This window comes from Passer montanus, unplaced genomic scaffold, assembly GCF_014805655.1.
Source record: "Passer montanus isolate IOZ18808 unplaced genomic scaffold, ASM1480565v1 scaffold15, whole genome shotgun sequence".
NCBI classification, from domain to species: Eukaryota; Metazoa; Chordata; class Aves; order Passeriformes; family Passeridae; genus Passer; species Passer montanus.
In genome coordinates this window covers 3014321-3028441 of record NW_024362051.1, presented here as the reverse complement: position 1 = coordinate 3028441, position 14121 = coordinate 3014321, and the positions used below count along the sequence as shown (strand labels likewise).

The window sequence follows — 14121 nt, the reverse complement described above, 5'->3', positions numbered from 1 at the left end:
AGGCACAGCAGACAAAGGGACAAGTGCACAGTTGAACCGAAGTGATTCCCAAGCTGCCAATTCCCTCTGTGCTTAGCAGTGCCTGAAATGCTGCTGGAAATGGAGCAGGTAAGGCTCTGCATATTTGCATTGACAGGCTGCTACCACACTTTGGTTACAAAATCAAGGGAAAAACAAACTGGGAGGGGAGAGGGAGACTTAATTATGCTTTAGCCTCTGTGAATTACAGTCTGGAATGTTAATTTAATGAGTGGTCCATTTAATCACCCAGGGATGCATAATGCTTAAGTGACTGTGATCTAGACAACAATACAATTCTTATTGTAAAATAAGTGTTTCACAAAGCGGATGTAACAATAATAAAGAAATTTAAAATATAGATACAACACTGCAGAATTTGAGGTAAATATTTGCGGAAAAATTAGATTATATTATATAATGAAAATTTTAAAAAGGCATCTAATTTAACTTAATCTGGTAACAAAGATGGTAAGATGTTTTATAGGGTGATTGATGATTTAGCTTGAGATTTCAGTATTCATGCTTTTGTATTTTTCTCTTGCTCTGAGCCCAGAAGACAAAATTTTTATTTCTCCATCATGGTTTTTGTTAAAATGCACAGGGAGCTCTTCCAAGCTATGTTGGGAGGAAATGGTGTGACATCAGGTGTACTGGGAGTTCTTGCCTCCATGCTGCTAAACAGTTTAGTATTTCTTTGTAGTTTCTTCTTGTTTTCAAGTTATGAATTACTGATGTTTTGAAATAGAATTCTAAGGTTAATGGAAGGGAATTAAATGTCAATAACTTGTTACAGTGGAAAGAAGGGCATCTGTATTCCATGAAGGCAGAAACTGGCTGAAGTGGTTTAATTTTTTTTTATATATATATATATATACACAAATTTTTGTACTTTAAATGTTAGTTGTTTGTCATAAAGATAATTACAATATTCTGTAAAATTTCACTATGGTTTGAGTAATTTTGGTAGACTTTTCTGGTTTTCTTCCTTGAGTACTACCAATTAAAACTATTTTAATCAAGTCAAGTTGAAATAAATCCATTGGTGTAGATACAAGTGCGAAGTAGCTACAGTGAGTTTTGGCCAGTAATTTTTATACATCTACTTATTTTCAGTTCCCTTGCTAAAAAAAAAAAATCTCTTGCTAGGCACAGTCTCTGCCTTTGTGGGTCAGAAATGGTACAGTAACATGTCATATACAGTATCCTGTTACTTTCAAAACTTTGTGTGGAAAAAGAAATCAAATCTGTTACCTTGTAAGCATGTAATGATACATTCAGGATCAGTACTGTAAGCAGTGATTACTCTCTCAAAAACAATCCCTCCTTCTCTGTGGGATTTACCAGTTGCTTTTACCTCAGACTGTATAAAGGCAATTGAAAATGCTTTTCTCCACTTTAAAACAAGGAATTAAGTAATTTACAGGGAATATATAAATTCACTATAAATGACAGAGCTCTATGCAGGATCATATGGTATTTTGGTCTAATTCTGAAGTTCTACTTTCATTTCACAAATCCGAACTCGCACTCGAAATTTCAAATGTGCTCAGATGCGAAAGGCAGCAGCACACACGCTCGGTGCAGTGACTTTGTCACTGTTTGAAGCGCCACGAACGCGAGGAGAGGAGCGGCCTGCAGGGGAGGCAGCCCCGCGCTCGCGGTGTCCCGGGAGCACAGGCACGCCCTGCCGTCCCTCTCCCCGGAGGCCAGCGGCGTTGGGGTGGCCGTGGCGTGTCGCCGCGGCTCTGTACCGCGGTGTGGGGCTGGCGGCTCCCGGTCCCGCCCGCCCCGTGAGGGCTCTCCCTGTCCCGTGGGACCGCGCCCTCCCCTTTAAATACCCGCCATGGCCCCGCCCCCTCCGGCGCGCCCCGGCCAATCAGTGGGCGGCGGCGGGAGGCGCGCGCGGCGCGCAGCACGGGCGCGGAGCCTCGGTCGCGCAGCGCCGGAGCCGCGGGCGCGGAGCGGCACCAGGCCCGGCCCGGCCCCGCCATGGTGGGCCGGGAGAAGGAGCTCAGGATCCGCTTCGCGCCGGGACGCTGCGAGCTCGTGGAGGTGAGGGCGGAGGGGCCGGCTGTGCAGCGCGGGGCCGGACGGGCAGGCCCGGAGCGCTGACGGGGCCGCGGCCGCTGGAGCTGAGCCCCGAGGGGCCGCGGGTACCTGAGAACCGCGGCTGGGAGCGCCCGCGGGCTCCGGCAGTTGGGTCATTTTGTATCCATTGCCGGCACCGGGAGTGGCCACCGGGACGCTGTGCTCGGCAGCCCGCGGCGCCCGGGGGTCGCGGCGCCGCTCTCGGCGGGCCCGAGGCGCGGGGAGGGGCTCGGAGGTAGCGGCCGCCGCGGTGCTTCCTCAGGGGAGGCCTCGGGAGGCGCCTCCGTGCCCGCCGCCCCGGGCGGGGCGGGGGTGCCCACAGGTGTACGTGAGCTGCCGCAGCGATGAGGGCTGGGCGCCTGGGGAGGGGCAGGACAACTTCTGGCGACACCAGTGTGCGGTCACCTGCTATTCGGAAAGCCCCAGGCTCTGCCTCTTGCTTTCTGTGGCTGCAGGGCATGTCGGAGCTGAGAGAGCTCGGTCTCACGTTCCCTGCCCTGTAGTGACTTGGATCTCGTCGGATTATGTTGCAGATCTTTTACACCAGTAGCTTCCGGGTTTTGGTGGGCATTCCTTAAATTTGGTGGTTGAGTTCATCGTGATTTTGTAAATAAAAATATAAAGTTTAAAAAGCTTTATTATATACTTTAAAAGGACGTGTTTCTGGTTTTCAACTTGAAATGCATCATGTTTTGTTCTTTTTATAAAATACACTGTTATTTTATATTTTGGTAGTATCTGCAAAGTGATCTGGCATCTCATAAATGCTATTTTTTAACACAGCTGATAACGCTGTGACTTGTTTATTTTAATGTAAATTAGACTTCTAAACGCCGTACGTTTTTTTATTTTTGGTTAATATGGACATCAGATAACAATAAATAGGATGGTTCATTATAAACCTCAAAATTGCATGTTTTGCTAGTGTTAATAGACCACAGAAATGCTTCTGCAGCTAGGTGATGTCCTGTGAAGGAGCAAAGCAGCATACAGGGCAAGAGTTTGTCTGTTCAGGTTTTTTTATCACCAGAATGTTAAAATTTCTGGCAAGAAGAGGTTCAAACTGCTAATTAGTTGGTGCTGGTTATATGAGAAACACCTATCATTTGTTTGCCCTTTCAGAAACAAGTGGCTGGAATCAATCAGTCTTGCAGACCAGAGCAGTAGCATGCAAGCTGTGCTTGGTGAAATCTGTGTTTGTGTCCAGTTCAAGCTGTGCTGCTGATGTAACATCCTCTTCATGGTATATAAAATAAACAAACTTAGATGAATGAGGATCTAAAACATCAAGTTTTGCAAATGACACTTGGTTTTGGGTTGGTTACTCCTACTTACTGAAGAGACTCAGTGATGTTTTTGGAGAACCTTTTGACTTTGTTCTGCAGCGAGGGTTGGATATTTATTAGTGGGCACCTCTGGCTGTGGCACTCTGCTCACAGGTCCTGTGACACTGTGCAGACTTTGCTGACAGAAGTACTACAGAGGAAAATAGTAGTTGCATGTTCTTGCTCACACTGTTCAGAGAAGTGTGGGTAGCCTTAAAAATGGTAAACCAGCTTGTGTTCTCAGGTAAAATTTAAGGATAAAAGTAACTTTTTGAAACATCACTTGCCCTAGTCTGTTATTTTCAGGCAGCTGTCCACATGTAAATTATTAATTTTCATCTAGTACTAATGGGAATAAATCAGCCTTCATCTGGAGATTTAGAGTTGAGAAAAATGCATGCACTGTGCTGGGAACATGGAACAATTGTTTTGGGTAGGCTGTTTCCATCCTGCCCTCTGCATATACCCTGATGGAACAAAAGCTTTGTAACTTCACGGGTGAAAGACAGTAATTTGGGAGTGATTGCTGTGGCTTCCTGTGCTGCAGTCAAAAAGCAGCAGTCTGGTACAATGCTTAGAAATTACTGGGCTGTTGAGATTGCTTCGCAGAAAGCACTCTATGATGTACAGAATTATAGTAATTTGTCACAAATTGTCCTTGTGTGTAAAGTGGTCAGGAAATCCAAGATTTGTGGGTTCTGCACACCCAAAGTTTTTTCTGCACAGGTACGGTAAAGATATGCTTTCATTTTTGTTTTTAGCAGGTAGTTTTTGGGTTTATTCGTGGCAGATACAGATGGAAAGCATTAAAGGAAAATAAAGATTGCAGAGACAGACAGGGATCTTGTGTTTGCTGTCTTGAAAACCTGATGTTCTAGTGAGGGGTGGGATGAAGTTCGTGTGTGCTGATGTTCACAGCTGTCCCAAGTACCAAAATGTGCAGGAGCTGAAGTACAGCTTTAGTCTGTTGTAGAGCTTGAGAGCTGAAATTGCCAAACCGCTTCCAGATGCATTTTGTAAAATTGACAGGAGATCCGCGTCTTGGTTTTACTTACTATTAGATTATTGTGTCAAATAACAATTGATTGCTCTTCTATTTGATAATAAAATTCAAGATTTTAATTACTAAAGTAAGTTACATTGCTGCAGCTTTTAACAGGCACAGTCTATCCAGAATTATTTGTTGTAGGATTTGGACCCTGTATGTTAGATCTTTTGGGTCCATTTCCTAAAGAAGTTAGTTCCCTCCTTTCAGATTGCACAAAGTTATCAGCTTTTGAATGACCTTAAAGCTCTGTCTTCACTAGTGGTTTGGATTGTTGTGGAAGTAAATGAGTTTCTCACAGAAGTTTTGTTTTCATTACCTTTGAATATGTGGTTAAATAGTTGACTGGCTGCAGTATTGGTGTCCTCCCAGATGCTGGTGTTCAATGACACACTTGACTCAGGAGAGGCTTTTTTAATACAGTAGCCTTGGACTGTAGTTTTGCATACTTTTAAAGAAAAAACAGTGAAAAATTACAGTGGAAACAAAACTTTTCCTCTTGTCATTTCCCTAGGAAGATGTTGACGTTCCCAGTAGGCGAGCTTTGATCACTGGTGCTACGGGACTTCTTGGCAGAGCTGTGTTTAAAGAATTCAATGAAAATCATTGGAACACAGTTGGTTGTGGATACAGGAGAGCTCAGCCCAGATTTGAACATGTTAATCTCCTGGACTCTATTGCAGTTCATGATATTATCCATGATTTCCAGGTAAGTTTCTGGAGCATAAAGTGGATGGGAGGGGCACTTTGTGTGCAGTGCTCAGCTGACAGTGCTGCTGAGTTCTGGGGCGTGAGTGGGGCAGGGCTTTGGCCCAGCCAGAGCTGTGTGCCCTGCCCCGCCCAGAGCAGAGGTCTGCTCTGTGGGTACAGACAGCTCTGGCCTTTGCTGTGCTCACCACAGGCAGGCTGCAGGCACAGCTGTACGTGCCAGCACACTGCAAAGGGAAAGATGCTTTTGAGTTATTGACACAGTAATGTGTCAATATGCAGTTCTGGGGAAGTGGAGGAATATTTAAATACAACAGCAGTAACTCTGTGTAGTGTGCAGTGTTCACGGTTTTTTCAGTCTGAGTGCCAAGAGGAATATATGAAACCTGAAATACATGATCCAGGATGCCATTCTATAAAATAGTAAATATCATCTTAATAATCTGCAAAATCAAGTAAGCCATGTGTAAATAGCTTGCCTAAAATTTTTTAGTACCCTTGTGTGAGAGATCTATCTTACATTAATAGATATTTTACTGTACAGAGTTAAAAAGACAAAAATCCCCACAACTTCATAGTTGCTGTAAGATTGAAGCTACTGAAGACCATAAATTCACAATTAATGACAAATGTTTTTCTTATCTTGAAACAGCATTGTTTTATTGTAAAGAGATACTAAGGAAAAGGTGTTCCTTGGAATGCCAGAATTAAAATTAACAATGCTATTTTTATTACTTAGTTTTGCCTGAAGGTTGTCATTGCTAGAGTTAGGGTGCAACTGCCATCTCTTGACATGTTGGTTGTTTTAAATTAGTCTTTAATTTCCAGCCTCATGTTATAGTGCACTGTGCTGCTGAGAGAAGGCCAGATGTTGTAGAAGGTCAACCAGATGCTGCTTCTCAGCTCAATGTGGCTGCTTCAGCAAACTTAGCAAAGGAGGCAGGTAAGGAGAGCATCTCATGGATTTGGTGTCTGGTTTAAATCCTGCATCTCTTTATACAGGGACATCAATACAAATATTAATGTCACTTCTGCCATCAATGTGCTGTTGATCTGTCTTCCATAAGAGTAGTGTGCACAACTCTGTGAAGGATCAGGGAACAGACAAAGCAGCAGGAATGAATGTGCATGGAATAGGAGATCCTTGGGAGATTTAAGGGTCTATTGGGATTTCAAAGAAGGCATGAATTAATATAAATTATCTATAAACATTTTCTTCCTAGCTGGAGTTGGAGCATTTCTGATCTACATTAGTACAGACTATGTATTTGATGGAACAAGCCCTCCGTATAAAGAGACTGATGTGCCAAATCCCCTGAATTTGTATGGTAAAACCAAACTGGAGGGTGAAAAGGCAGTTCTGGAAAACAATGAAGGTAAGACACACAACCATTTTTAATACAGGCTTTCTATTTTTACTCAGTTATATATTAGCTTAGTAGACTCTTTAAGTCATCAGTGAAGTTGCAAAACCATGGAAATGAGTTTCAGAGAAGAATGTGATTAGCAGTTGGTCTCCTTGCTCATGAACAGTTCCTCTTGTTTATATCTTGACTAAAGCTTTTATTTCTTACCTGTTCCAATCTTCATTCATGTTATTTGTCTCTCCCTGCTGGACATTGGTAAGCCTTTGTTTATTCTGAATCTGGTGTTCCTAAGGAAAAATAAAATACTTCATTTAATATATAGCTGCAGCTGTTTACAGGGAGGCATTGCAGGTGTTGTCAATGTATGTTTACTTAAAGGGAAAACCAGACTTGTGATTCAGTAATAATACAGATCAAATCAATGTGAAGTCTTGTTACTCTTTGGGTTTTGCTCTATTATGTATACCAACAGGCCACGCATTTTGGTTTTACTCACCTGCACACATCATATTCCTGCTTCTAACAAAAGGTTTAATAACATATTTATGCTTTTAAACAACCAGATTTTTAAAATTTGTCTTTTCTTAATGAAAATTTGGTGCACAAAATATACAAACATAACTTTTAAAATTCTACTTAAGGGAAAATAGCATGTTCCCTTTAATTTAAGATTTATTTCTTGTATGAAAGAGAGATTTTGCTGCTTCAAGGTCGTGCACTGTCAGTGTCCAGTTACAGATTATAAGGAAAGAAGCACTTCTATTTTATCAAAAAATCTGAAGAAAGTAATCTCAGTACACATGCAGAAGAGGCTTCTGATACTCACACTGTGGTTCTGTGCTTCCCAACTACAGAACCAAGCTGTTGATAAATTAGCGTGATGGTCTTCCAGTAATTAAATATATGCTGTGTATGATGGATTTGGCATTACTAGTAAGAAAGAAACTTTGTAAAAAAAATACTTTGATAGGAAAAGTCTCATTTAAGTAAAAATAAATTTAAATGACAGTTATTCACTCCACCTCTAGATTGAAGACCATCTCTGAATTTGACTGTGATGCTGTTTGTTCCCTCTTCTAGACTGGTAATGAAGATCAGGCTTACCCACACATCCTTGGATTTGATAATCTTGCTAGACCCTTCCCCCAGCTCAGTACTGCAGTTTGGTTTCGTAACCTTTTGGAGCAGAATCTGTCAGGCAGCAGTGGGCTGCAGCAGTGGTATTATTAGCAGGAGGAATGTTGAGGTGGTGCTGAGTAAAGGGTTTGAGAAGATGAGTTCTCTTGGTTCATAGAAATACAAGTGTTGTCCATGTACTGGTGTTCCAGCCATTGACTTGCTGATACGGTATAGGTCGATTTCCACTGGTCAGATCTGTAGCTGTGTGAAGAACTGCCCTGTCCATTCCTGTTGTAAAATGTTAAAACTACCCACTGGAGATTCTCACATTTTTTTTTAAAAAGATACTTTACTTTGGTTAGCAGAGAATACATGCTTATAAATATACATATAGGTATAAAGTCATGTTTATAGAACTACAAAGTGTCAGGAGGTCCTCGGAGCTGTTAGACATGAGGCTGATCCTCTCCGCATCCCAGAGAGCTGAGAATGAAAGGAAGGCAGTTGTCTTCTCAAAGAATGAATATTTTTAAAGCAATTCAAAAATAGATGTTTCAATCAGTATTTAAAGATAAGAGTATATCTGCTGAGTGACCAAATAGTTACTTGCATCTAGGGCAGCAGGAAATCAGTGTCATGTTGGGTTTTCTGTTTGTTTTTCTTGTCTAAGTACTTATTTTGGTTTACTTCTCTGTGAGAATAATTTCTGTGTTAGCTTTTTCTGTTTTTCTCTCCAATACCTATAGCATTTTCCTCCAAGTATATTAAGAATGGATATGTTTTGATGACTTCAGCTTCTAATTTCAGGTCCAATTTTTTTGTTTTCTCTTTCAGCAAAACTTACTTTTACGTAATTTGTCATAGCCATGGATTTCTTCTCAGAGGCTTTTTGAGTCTTCATGACAGAGATAGACTAGTATGATGTATTCCATCATGCAATATGTTTCTCTTTGCATTTTGTTAATTTCTCAAATCACTGTCCTGAAGTCTAACATTGTTTATTATTGTGTTCTGTGAACCTATTCCTTATTTGTCAAGCTTTTAATTTATTTCAAGGTTCATGGTTTGGTTTTTTTCCTGGTAAATAATATCCTCCTTTTTGCAGGAGGCTTCTGCATGATGGGTCAAACATCTTTGTAATTTATGTCTGAATATGATGACCTGTGATTGGTGGGAATTTTTCTCCTTGCTCTTACCCACAGGGGATGGGTAGTGCTGGAGTAACTGCACAGAGTAGTCAGATTTTTTAATTTTCTAATTTTTGTTCTAACCCAAACAGGCATCTTTATGCAATTAATGAAAGCTTGTTGACTTTCTGGAAATCAATGGCATAAATGAAAATAAATAATAACAATACAATAATTTCTATAATCTTAGTGTTTATAAACTGGTTTTGATAGAAATTAAAATTATATTCTGTAAGCTAACATACTGCTTGCATTTTGTTTGTGATTTGTAGATGCTTAATATGATCAGCATATTTCTTAACGCTTCCACTTTTCAGATTATGCTGCAACATTGGCACCCACCCGTGATCTAAAATATTATTTCTTTTAGAAACTGCAGTACTTAGGATTCCTGTCTTGTATGGAGAGGTGGAAAGACTCGAGGAAAGTGCTGTGACAGTTATGTTTGATAAAGTGCAGTTCAGTAATAAATCTGCCAACATGGACCACTGGCAACAGAGATTTCCTACCAATGTCAAGGATGTAGCAGCTGTTTGCAGACAACTAGCAGAGAAGAGAATGCTGGTAAGAATGGCAAGAAATGAGCCTCTGCAAGGTAAAAACAGTTTGAGTTGTCAGCTTTGCTTCTGAACAGCTGAGAACTGCACATCACCTGGATTATTTGCATTTCTGGAATGCTGGGGAGGAGGAAAGAACTGGCTGTAATACTACAGGATCTATGCATGACTATGAGGGTATTGTGGTCTTTGAACAAAAGTGATTGAAGGGATCAGACAGACCCTTCTGAAAACTGTCTTCTAGTACAGAGGAGAGAATTAGAAATGCCAGCTTATTCTGATATGCCTTTTACAAATTGCTAGTTTGAACTAAAAATTCTCAAAGGTGCTATTGTTTATTGTATTAACAACAGTGAAGTGGCCAAACAATGCCCCTGGACTGAAATACTTCCTTGTATTTGTTCACCACAGCACCTTCAGATTACCATCTTTGCAAGGTAACAGAGCCAAACAACAACAGCCACGTTTATGTTTTCACATAGTAATTTTGAAAACATGGACTGGAGTGGTACAGGGTTTGCAGTTTAACATTCAGAATGTGTGTGATGCCTTTGGCCTTTGTTTTTGAGTAAGTGAACATCACAAAACAGCTGAGTTCCTCTTCCCCAGCTCTTTGACCTTGCTTGGTTGGTGGGCAGCTCCTTTCCTTCCTGTTCATTCTACTGGACACAAACTGACTGTGAAGCCAGGTCAGATAGAAGTAACACCAGTTTCCAGTCTCAGGTCCTGGTCAGGTGTTCTGTGAAAAGGTACAGATGTTTCTAGAACACCACTGAGTTGCTGTAAGGATGCCTTTTGAAATAGGGTCTTGCTAGATGCTAATTCTGCACAGTTCTTGCACAGGAATTAGCCTTGAGGGCCAGCTGATTGCTTCCTTTCATCTGTGTTTCCTTTTTCTGCTCTAGGACCCATCAATAAAAGGAACCTTTCACTGGTCTGGCAATGAACAGATGACTAAGTATGAGATGGCCTGTGCAATTGCAGATGCTTTCAACCTTCCCAGCAGCCACTTGAGACCAGTAAGTGATGTGCTGTGGGACTTGCAGGCAGACAGATGTGCCTGATCATTGCAAGTAGCAGGTCCCTCACTGGCTGTGCAAGTGAGCTTCCTCTTCAGGACAGGCTGTGCATGTCCAGCACAGCAGCTCTGTTGCTGAGGGGACTGGCTGGTATCAAGCTCAGGAAAAAAGCAGCTGCTTTGATCTGCTGAATTAGGAAAATGATGCAGTCAGTCAGTCACCAGTTTCCCAGTCTGTAGTGTAATGGTATTTCTGCAGAATAGTTTCCCTAAGTCACAAGCAAATCTGTACTTTTTTGTTAGATTGATAGAACGTTATTAACTTGAAGATAGAGCTCTGGAAAAGCTGTGTGATGTCCAGATTTATTTCTGAGCACATGCACTAAAGAACTGCAAATTATTTTTGCTGTGCTTAAAACACTTGTCCTGCAGTTCTATTGACACCTGAGACTACTCTTAAAGACATACTGTAATGTGATGGGCATATGACATGTCAAGATTTTACCTACGTACAAAATAAATTCTAAGGATTCAGAATTGGTGAACACTGGAACTGAAATGTGACTTGGAAGATGGAAGAAAAACTGCAAAGCACTGAGTCTTAATTTTTTCTGCCCAACTCTACTTCTGTTCAAGACAGGGATGTCTTCATATTGATCAAGACGTGGTTCTGTTTACATTCTGGAGCATTCCTTGCCTTGTGATGATAGTCACAGAGTGAAAATATGGATAAAATGTTGAAAACCACAAATAGTAGCAGTAAAGAGAGTGAGAAAAAAATGCCTTAAGACAGTTCATATGGCTTGATGGATTGAATAAAGTTAACTATAAAACAAGCAAATAGCAAAAAAATCCAAACCACAGAAACCCCCAGATAATAGAAGGGAGGAGGCAACCATACCTATATAGAAAGCTGTGCTGTGAAGAAAACATTCTAATGTACATGTAGAAGTATTTTTCTGTCACTTCTGTTTACTTATTGGTGTGGGGATTTTTTTGTCTTCTGTTTCTGTTCTTAGATTACTGATAGTCCAGTTGTGGGTGCTCTTCGTCCCAAGAACGCTCAGCTGGACTGCTCCAAGCTGGAGATGCTGGGGATAGGTCAGAGAACACCATTTCGAGCTGGGATCAGAGAATCACTTTGGCCTTTCCTTGTTGACAAGAGATGGAGACAGACAGTCTTCCATTAGTTTGTAACTTTTTTAGTAAAAGTATGGTATGTGGCACTTTTTTAAAAGAAAAATAGTTTTGTATGAGTGTTCTTAAATTGTGACATTTATGAGCTTTCATTTAATTGGGTAAACAAATGGTCTTGCACTAGTGAAACTTAGCCTAAAAAAAGTTCAGTGACTAAAACTGAGCCTATTTGATGTCATGGATTTTTTCCTTCCATTTATACCAGTCTAACTTGATATCTGTTCTTGGTGGATTGAGGTTCTTAGTAATGAGTACTGTGTGATGCTAAGAATGACTCAGATCACTTGCTGACTTACTTTTGGCTGAAATATGTTGTTGATGCTTAAGGTCTGTGCCATTGTTGTATATACCATTTCTCTTCATTAAAAGACATGGTCAGTTTATCACCAAAAATCTGAGGTTTTTGTTTTTAATTTCTGAAGATGGTGTTCTTAGGGAGTTAAGCTGAAGTAGGAATCCTGAAATGTTTGTTTTGCTTGAGCTCTGATCAAAATGTTTTTTAAAAAAGTGAAACTTTATTTTTGCAATTATCAAGTGTACTTTTTATGCTTGAAATATTTTCAGAATGTTCTGTAAATTGAATGCCTGCAGCTTTGTATTTGTACAGTAAGTTGTATGCATTTGTTTTCATGGTGACTTAAAAAAGCTAGGGGAGGGTGGGGACAGTGAGCAACCAATAATTTTGACCTGGGGGTTTTTTGGGTGGGGGTGTGGAGTTGAAGGATTTTTTTTTTTTTTTTTTTGTCTGGGTGGTTGTTTGCTTTCTATATGAAAGCACAAAATATCTTCATCCTTCCCTTCCCTTTTTGGGGACAGCATTTGCAACTTGTTAAATTAATGGAAGATGTTTGTTAGTACATTGGAGATGGAGAGGAAAGGTGTTCAATAATTTGTAGCACTGCAGCAGCTTTTGCACAGACTGTCAGGCCCGGCACTGCTGCAGCTTGTTGTGGAACAGCAAAGTGTGTGTGGAAAAGGTTTGCAGCATAATAAAACTGCAATAATCTAAGACAGTCTTTAAAGCTGGATTCAATAGCCAGATAATGTGGAGGAAGAACACTGTAAAGCTTTGCTTCCTTTTGAAGTTGTAGAATCAACTATATAAGTGTTCTCATATTGCTAGCAGATTATTAGTAAAGGTAGTAAAAGGTCCAATTAGATGGTCATTTATTTTTCTGAGGCTGAAATGACGGGGAAGGGAAAGATGTTCAGATTTAATTTTTTTTTAAGTGTGTGGGGGAAACACACACAAAAATAGACCAGTTGAAGGTCTTGTAAGGGTGAGCTTCACATTCAGTCATTTCATTTCAACTGGCATATGCTAAGCAATCATAATCCCAATCTGTTTTAGTCTGAAGTTCTGATACACACATAGTAACCTATCTCCAAAATGACAATAAATATATATTGCCAGCATGAGAAACAGTTGTTGATTCTTTCTTTACCATGAGGATTTATCTGAGTCAGAAATGTTTGCAATTCTTCTTGAAATGTGTGCCCTTTCAGCATTGGGGATTTTCCCTTCTTTAATTCAGTAATTATTTCGAGACTTGGATTAGATTGCATCAGTTTCTCTGTCAGTGTCACTGTCTTGGAGATGTGATAAATGTACACACCAAAGATACAGAAGGTTTTGAAAATATGAGCCCTGAAACTTCTTGGGCCTCAGGGCTGGATCAGGAAGATTCTATGTCCCTTCTCCTTGCAGAGAGCAGTTTGACCAGGAAGGAAAAAAGGATGACTTCTCTCCCAAAGATAAAGGTCCTAAGTGAGAAGAGTTGGGCATTTTACTGGGAGGACAAAATTGAAATATTTCTTTTTTTTTTCCACACTGAGCAAGTAAGTCCCACTGTCCAGTTGTAGCCTGTCAGAGGGGATCTGTGTCCTCAGCATCCCCCTTGGAGTCTGCAGTCTTGAGGCACTTTGGATGACATTTCCCTCCTTCTGTTATAGAAATCTAAGACAGCACCAATAAATACTGCAAGAGGCAGTGGAACTAACACTCTCATTTTCCAGTCCCTTTAAAGATATATTGCTGTTGAAATAACTTGTCATACTTCTCCCTTTTTGTCTCTGGCTTTGTTTCTGGCTCTGACACTGGAGGTGTTTGTGTTCATCCACAAGGCCCAGGAATGGTTTCACCTTTCAGGGTGAAAACCATTGTAATTGCCTGAGACACACTCTTGGTGTTGGGAGGAAAGCATGGCCTCTTTTTACAGAAGCAATACCAATTTCTGCCAGGTTAGTGACTGTGAAGCATGGCAATACACAGTCCTGCTCGAGTCCTCATTTGAGGGTTGTTGGAGGTTCATATTCATTTATTCACTGCTGTCTGTCAGCAGTGGGCATAAAGGAAGCAAAGTCACTGGTTGTGAAGTCTCATTTTCTGTTCAGGCTGGCGATGCTGTAGAAGCCCAGCAGAGCAGGAGCTGATCTGTGTCCCAGACTCCAATAGCTGCAGAGTCAGCCAAGGACTGCTGGTGTCTGCT

At 40.9% G+C, this 14121-nt stretch overlaps 1 protein-coding gene across 1 annotated transcript; it reads left to right on the top strand.

The window, feature by feature from the left end:
• The first annotated feature begins 1923 nt into the window (after positions 1-1923).
• On the top strand, positions 1924-13051 carry MAT2B (methionine adenosyltransferase 2B). Its single transcript, XM_039701493.1, has 7 exons — positions 1924-2073; positions 4994-5188; positions 6016-6130; positions 6411-6563; positions 9231-9424; positions 10323-10436; positions 11455-13051. Exons 1-7 carry the CDS (start codon positions 2011-2013, stop codon positions 11623-11625), a joined length of 1005 nt encoding a protein of 334 aa, XP_039557427.1. The 5' UTR covers positions 1924-2010; the 3' UTR covers positions 11626-13051.
• Positions 13052-14121: the final 1070 nt, after the last annotated feature.